We start from the raw sequence: 7,978 nt of genomic DNA, 5'->3' as shown, positions 1-7,978 counted from the left end.
TAGGAAGAAAATAATTATAATGGAATAAAAGCATGGGACTTTTCAAAGAAGGGAACTTTGATTTATTTGGATTTTTTAACTGGGAGTGGAGAGAAGTGCTGAATTTTTTAACTGGGATTTATTTGGATTTTTTAAATGGGATTTTTTAACTGGGAGTGGTTAGAAATAAAATACTACGATCTAGGGTTTAGGGTTTACACCTCAAATCTCTCCCTCTAGGGTTTTAGAGTTTTTTATAATGATGATCTCGTCTGTTACGTAGCCGTTTCACTTCGGTGAGCCTCTCTCTCTCTCTCTCTCTCTCGTAATTGGATTCTAGGGACTACGATCTAGGGTTTAGGGTTTACACCTCAAATCTCTCCCTCTAGGGTTTTAGAGTTTTTTATAATGATGATCTCGTCTGTTACGTAGCCGTTTCACTTCGGTGAGCCTCTCTCTCTCTCTCTCTCTCTCGTAATTGGATTCTAGGGTTTTAGGGTTTTAGAGTTTTTTATAATGATGATTTTTTTTTTGTGATTACGCAGTTAAAAGATTGGATTTTTACCCTGGAGCGTGAGTTGGAGCTAGTTAAAGGCATCTATGGACTTGATCGCGAAGCCGTTCGCGTTGATGGGCCTCGTCGTCTCGGCCGGCGTTAGGAGCGTGAGCCTCGTGACGGCCACGTGGTGGAATTTCGTGAGGGGTGTTGTTGATTTCCATGTGGGGTTGTGCTGGAGGGGTTTGGTTTGGATCGTGGTGTTTGCTTCGCTGCCTGTGAAGATCGTGACTGCTCTGCACAGGGAAAGGGCGGTGAGATTTCGTATCCCTTGCCTGCCTCCGCATTGAAATTTAATATACAAAGTCTGTATCGAATTTCATTTTTTTGGGTAATTGTTTGCGTGAATGGGGCATAAACAAGAATTACTCTTTCAGTAGTCTTGTACCGAGAATTTTTTTTAGAAAACCGAACATTAGAGGTCTGCACTTGTATTGTGTATTCTAGGCCACAGAATTCTCCTTTTTATTTGATTGTTTTTTGCCTAAGTTTTTTTTGTGTCTTTCCTTTTGATAAAGAGGTGTGTAGTTGTGTGAGAGCTGGGGAGCTTAATATTGGACATTTGAAGACAATAGTGTGTCGTCATTCTTTTTTTTTAAAAATATGTTATCTGCTGTTTACCTATGCTATACGTAAAGCTTTACTGTTTCTATAACTTCCGTTCTGGGCAAGAGCACATTTAGCATTTGGGATGAGTGTAAGACCATCACCTTACCAGTTGTGACATTTAGCTACTGGACGACTAGCTGTGTCTGACCATATCTCGAAGAGCACTCCCGCAACCAGTAGCATGAGCTTGCAGGTGTAAATTCACCGTGGGACCCAAATTTGAAAATGCTAGATTAGTATGTTATATCTGTTTGCGATAGAATCCGCTACCTTAACAGTTGCCACTTTCTCGTATCTTTTCTGGCCGTCTCTATACTTATGGTTACTACCTGCATTTTTTATGGCAGGGTGCATCCTTTTTCTTCTCATTGTGGTGATGGTTGTGATTTGGGTAGGGAGGGTGAAAAAATAAGAATACGAAAGAAAGGAGGGAAGAAATAGGGGGGAAAAAATCTGTTGCCTATATACTAAGAAAATCCACCTCTTTGCATTGTCCTCTGCTACTATGCCACTCTGTCTAGTACCTACGGATTCTTGGTCTCATCAAAGGCCTCTTATCTAATATTTCGAGAAGAAGGAAGACAACCATATGGTAAAAAAGGTTTTATGTAACCTAGGTCGTTGGGTCAAATCTAATTCAATCTGCATATATATGACTGTCAAGAGAGTATTGATTTAGTTTCTGTCAAACTCAATAATGAAGTCTAATCTTTGTACCATAAAAACTTAAAACTATACTTAAAATTCATTAACAGAAGAGTTGGAATTTTCTCATGGTTTCCTCAAGCTGTATTTCATGAAACCTAAATCTGTAGTGTAACTTTAGAAGATTACTTTTTACAAACCCTTTACAAAGTCGATTTCATACTTTATTTGATCATCTTCACAAAATTAGTATTTCACATGTGGCTTTTGCTTGTTTTTAAGTATGGTCTTGCATACCTAACCTTTGAAAGTTATTATACGTAATATATTGCTTTGCTTTGCCAATGTTTTTATTTACATATAGATGGTTTAGTAAGATTAATCCTCTATTATGATTGATATCATAGTCATATCATGATATTATCTCTGTTCTAGAATCCCACTCCCTCTCTGCACCCAACCAGGCATGTGATTAACTACTATTATAGGCATAAAAAAATTCAGTCATTCAGTATCACCTGTTGATAAGTCATTCATACTTTCCGTGTGAAGTCATTTGGGTATAAAAATATGAATCGTTATTGACAAGTTTACTACCATATAGTAGCCTGTCCCATTTCTAGTATAGGGTTAATTTAGATGATTGTTCTTCTTTGCATGAGCTTAAATACATGGTCACAGAAGCTGCCCTGCCTTTTTCTGCCACTTGAACATCAAATTGACCACTATTCTGTTATGCTGAAATCTACCTTTGACAGTAATTCTTAACAAACTCATTGAGTACTGACATTACTTGAGAGCTGGTTACAAAAACTTGGTAAACTTTTTTTTATTTTATTATTGTTTATATACTGCAAAGCCTTACTTCATGTTGAATATAATGATGAATAACTCATAATGTGGACATTTATACTTTGAAATTTTAAGCAGGTACTTCTCTTTGGTGAGATGTATTTATATATGGACTTTAAAATTTAAGCAGGCTCCCTTTTTTATTTGGGATGGGACGAACTTATATGTTAGTGTGTGAATATGATAGCGAGATGCATTATAAGAAGAACCTCCTTTTCTTCTGTGTTTTTCATTGAATGTATGCATGTCTATGGATTTGGGGCCTTCTATTTGCATCCTTGTCATAACATCTCCCATGCTCATTACATTTTGTTGCTGCATGAAATCTCATTATATCTCTGCTTGTAATTAATGCAGATCTTTGGTTATTTCTAGTAGGTGATTTATTTATCTTGGCATTATAATTGTCTGTGTTCATTATGACAGCTAGAGGTGCAATTGCAAGAGCTGCAAATACAATTTGAAAACGTCATTTGGGAAAATAAGGATCTTGAGCAACGACTGCAGAGAGCTATAAAGGAGCGGAAGGTTATTGAGACGATATTTGAGGAGATTGAGGAGGATCATGAAAAAGCTCTTTCCAGAATTGATCAGCTAGAATATGAGGTGAGTCTGCGCTGATGTATATTCTAATGTGTTGATATGAACTGGATGCTGGAGTTTGAACTTAAAAAGATATGCAGGTGTTGGTTCAAAATGAATAGGATGCATTTGAGTTGACAAATTTGTTAAAACTTATAAGATGAACAGAAATAATTGAAAGGTTGTCAAATGGTGCATTAACAGATTTGTGATTTCTGACATCAGGTACTTAACGTAACATTCTGAAATTAGGTAAGCAACCAAATTGTAATTTGTTGAGTAAGTCAGATTAAAAAATATTAGCAGGATCAGGGCAATGATTTGTTTAAACTATTTGATAAATTAGTTTAAGCTTACTTTTTCCCATAATTTCTTTGCGATAGTTCTTTAATTTCTTCAATTATGTTGTAATTTTCTTGTTGCTAGGAGACTTACATCTCCTTCTTGACTTGTGTGCAATTTCTTGGCAAATATTAATTGTTGGTGATTAATTTGTTAAAGAACCCTACTATAACGCGCAGCTTGGAGCAGCTTGTGTTTGTAGACCAGTCAGAAGCAGTAGCTTGCTCTACTTCAAATATTTTTAGTGGTGTTATATGACTTATTTTTATTATCTTTGAGTCCTTTTCTGAAATGAACATAAGATGCAAATAAACAAAAGTAATACAATCTGCACAAGATTCTTTACTTGTATTATGAAAAGTCTGATACCCATATCCGTCTACTTTAATTTTGATACAGGTATGATTAATATTAAGCTATTTGAAACATTTGAATGTATGTCAAAATAACTGAATGTGCATTAAGATACATAAGAAAATCTCCCACTGTGTATCAAATATTATATATCATGTTATTTCATGATAAAAAATAATGTCTTTATTAAATTAAGTTGGGGAAGCAGATCCCTCATCTTTTAGGACCAGCCCTCTCACCAGCCACTGAATTACTAGTTAACAACTCCTGTTGTTTTTCCAGATGCTCAGAGAGCACACAATTCTCATGTTAGCATCCACAGCAAACATCAAAACGCATGTTGTTAAACTAACTAGTACTATCAAATACAGCTATAAATATCCCTTCGTTGGAGCCTTCATTAATGATTGAGAGCTTGAAGACATTGAATGTGAGTATTGCAGGAAACTGAACCCGTTACAAACTAAAAAGACGGGTTTGGTTTCCTCCAACATCTCGTCTTCAATGGCTTTACACTATACATACCTAAAACTTGCTGAGGTGAATATTGGGTTTTGAATATGAGGATTGGAGGCGATCAAATATAATTGCATTAGGTTGAGCTCTGGGAGGATGCATTTTTTTTTATTTCCTGCAATATCTCACCTTCAACTGCTCAATTGTACCATAATCAAGAGCTCAGGGGCGAGTGCGGGGATACTGAAAGTAAGAATTGGAGGAAAATGAATGCATATATGTGCACTACTTTTGGCATTTTGTTTATGAATGTGTTCAATTTCCTCCTGGAGGAAAATGAATGCATATATGTGCACTACTTTTGGCATTTTGTTTATGAATGTGTTCAATTTCCTCCAATATCTCATCTTCAATTAATTGTTCCCTTTCTCTTCGTTTTCCGCTAGGTGATGATTTTTCTTTCTTGTGTACTTCAGTATGGTAATAGTCATTTATTCTGTCGAAGTTGTTTATAGGCGAAAATGATTTGATGAAAATTTTACTTATATCTAACAAGACAATCTGTGGATTCCTTGTGCTGTGTATTGAAGAAAATAGTAGACAAACCATATAAGCTAGATACTATATATAGACAAGAATACCAAAAATCCCAAGTCATAAAATCAATAAAAGCTAAATAGGTAAGTTTGTAGGCACCACAGACATGCTAGGGAGCTAGGTGGGGCAAATCTCCTCATAATAGGATATCTTACATGCACTTGACAGACCTTCTAAGCTAAATGGGTAAGTTTGTAGGCACCACGGACTTGAGTTTCAACGTAACCTTTACTGCTCACCTGTGAGTGGTTCCCTGGGATAGCTTAAAGTCTCTACTAAATAGGTAATTTCCTAGAGACCATTGACTTCAGTTCAGAAAATGCTTGGAAGCTGACTGTTCATGCATTGTCTTTAGAACAATTTAATGAGTATAGGAGTCATGAAGTGTAAATTTCAGCTGTAGGCTGAACAACCTGGCTCTTTTAGGTTGAACTTGATTGCAACAATCAATCTTAAGTCTCTACTAAATAGGTAATTTCCTAGAGACCATTGACTTCAGTTCAGAAAATGCTTGGAAGCTGACTGTTCATGCATTGTCTTTAGAACAATTTAATGAGTATAGGAGTCATGAAGTGTAAATTTCAGCTGTAGGCTGAACAACCTGGCTCTTTTAGGTTGAACTTGATTGCAACAATCAATCTTAAGTCTCTACTAAATAGGTAATTTCCTAGAGACCATTGACTTCAGTTCAGAAAATGCTTGGAAGCTGACTGTTCATGCATTGTCTTTAGAACAATTTAATGAGTATAGGAGTCATGAAGTGTAAATTTCAGCTGTAGGCTGAACAACCTGGCTCTTTTAGGTTGAACTTGATTGCAACAATCAATCTTTAACAGTTTGACCTTGTCTTTGTTCTATGTTTAGCCACAGGGTACCTTCTATAAAGAGCAGTCTACCTATTGATGTCACAGGCACCCTGCATTCCTTTCTGATATGGGGAGTAAAATGGGAAGGCCTAAGGTATTCTAGCACAGTTTATGAGAAACCAAAACACTGGCTTGCCAGACACCTGGAGTGTTTGCTATTATTGATAGTAGTGGCTCTCTGGTTATTCATATCACAAGAAGATTTTTCTTTTTCCAAGGCACACGAAAATATTCTTTTATATGTTTTTTCAGTGCCCATAGACATTCACAGCACAGATATGTTCATTAGAGCATGGAAACAAAATAGATGTGGTTATTTATCTGTTTTCTGTTGGTCGTTAATTTTGTTTGGAAACAGTTATATGTGGAATATCAAATTATCAGTAGCTGTATAACTGGCAGTATTGTTAATTAGGACCTCATAGGTTCGACCATCCATTGGCATGCAATAGGGCATTGTCATCTCATTAGTCACCCATCTTTACATAATATGATTTTTAAACAGTAAACATGTAAGTAAACTATCTCCCTATTATGACAGCTGCAGGACCTTAAAGAAGAAAATTCGCGGTTGAATGAAATCCATGGAAAGTCCCCATGGGATTATAGATCTCGCTCGACGAGAAGATTGGTCCTGTGCAGCGAGGGCATTCCTGTCGGGCACTCAACTAATATAGGGCATCCCTCCACTGGAGCAGCAGCTTACAAGGGCATTGGCACTGATCCCGAAGACATCCTAATTCAGGGAGATTCATGGGGTGATATAGTGAAAAGTAAATCTCAAGAACAGTCCGCTTTTAATAGACCTCCTCTTACTCCATACACAACCCAAAACTTGTCGAGGGATGTAATAGTCGATGAAATATTGGAACGGCGAAGGGTTGTTGCTCTATCACGGAGCCTCTTCAGCTCAATCTTGTCCTTCATTGTGGGCATGATCATCTATGAAGCTGACGACCCTTGTATGCCCCTCGTAGCTGCTCTCTTCACTGTGGTAGGGATGTCTCTTAACAGCGTTGTTCAGTTCTTTTCGACTATAAAGAACAAACCAGCTTCTGATGCTGTTGCTTTGCTGAGCGTTAACTGGTTTATTCTCGGAACACTCACTTCTCCGGCATTGCCAAGTGTTGCGCGGGTGTTGGCTCCACGAGTTATCAGGCTCGCTGATCGGTTGTTTATCTGGCTTGGTTTTTCCTTTTAGCGGTGAAGTTTGTTGTTTTTCCTGTTTTTCCCCATAGTTTGTGCTTTTACTAGTCTACAAGTTTTGGACTCTGTGATATATCTCAGGAAGTTTAGAAATTGTATATAATCAGTGTACCTGTGGAGTTGTGGTGTAAAGTACAGGTGGTGGACTGTACGCGTGTGTAAGATACGTGCAAGGCGTTTTGAGGTTGAGCTTGTTTTCCGTCTTCAAAAACTCTGTTAGTCTTCATTTTTCTAGTTGGCTAATTTTTGCATTTTAATGGGCAAAATGCAGACTAAGAGCATTCATTTTGTTCATTTTAAAAATTTAAAAAAAAAAGCCCAAATTGCGTACTGCATTTATCTGGTCTATTCAGCGTCAGAGTCCTCCAAAACGTTAACCGCAACATTTCACCGTCAACTTTGAAAAGCTTGGGGTATATTTTGTTATCTATGTTCTCTTGATGATCGACTGATCCTCGCAAAACAAGAAGCCTTTTATAGTTTTTTTTTTCTTTTCTTTTCTTTTTCTTCTCTCTTAGCTGCACCAACGGCACCAACTTTTGTGGTGATGGCATGAAAATAAACCTGTTCTATTAATAATGAAGGTTGAGAAAGTCCTGGTCAATTAATTTATGATTAGATATTCTTAGCCCTTTAGATTTGATATATTTTTGCATCCAAGTTATATTTTGTGATGAAAGATAATATTTGTGTAGACTTGACTGTTCTTTGTTACCCTTTTTTATATACGAAATTTCCAGGAACAAATGAACATCATTGAACTCTATGGAGGCATCATATGTTAATTATTTGGCTATCCTTAAAAATAAAAGAGGGGAATAATTTAATTTTGTGAATTGTCACAGCTGTTATAAAAGCATCTTTCTGCAGAGGAGTGCGCCTCCTCTCTGCCATTGAGCTATGTACAAGTTGCTGTCTTATTGTTCTTGGCTTT

The 7,978-nt window shown here is 36.8% G+C and overlaps 1 protein-coding gene across 1 annotated transcript; it reads left to right on the top strand.

Annotated features, from left to right (window-relative positions):
• Nucleotides 322–7,255, top strand: LOC109839620. The gene is made up of 4 exons (XM_020408118.1): nt 322–424; nt 525–789; nt 3,068–3,247; nt 6,380–7,255. Exons 2-4 carry the CDS (start codon nt 580–582, stop codon nt 7,037–7,039), a joined length of 1,050 nt encoding a protein of 349 aa, XP_020263707.1. The 5' UTR covers nt 322–424; nt 525–579; the 3' UTR covers nt 7,040–7,255.

Source organism: Asparagus officinalis, chromosome 4, assembly GCF_001876935.1.
Source record: "Asparagus officinalis chromosome 4, Aspof.V1, whole genome shotgun sequence".
NCBI classification, from domain to species: Eukaryota; Viridiplantae; Streptophyta; class Magnoliopsida; order Asparagales; family Asparagaceae; genus Asparagus; species Asparagus officinalis.
This window is presented reverse-complemented; position numbering and strand designations above follow the sequence as displayed.

Bases quoted from the DNA above. Each gene is read 5' to 3' on its own strand.
- LOC109839620 (XM_020408118.1), top strand. From the start codon at position 580: ATGGACTTGATCGCGAAGCCGTTCGCGTTGATGGGCCTCGTCGTCTCG. The intron at 790-3,067 runs GTGAGATTTCGT...TCATTATGACAG, and splicing joins CTCTGCACAGGGAAAGGGCG to CTAGAGGTGCAATTGCAAGA. The intron at 3,248-6,379 runs GTGAGTCTGCGC...CTATTATGACAG, and splicing joins TTGATCAGCTAGAATATGAG to CTGCAGGACCTTAAAGAAGA.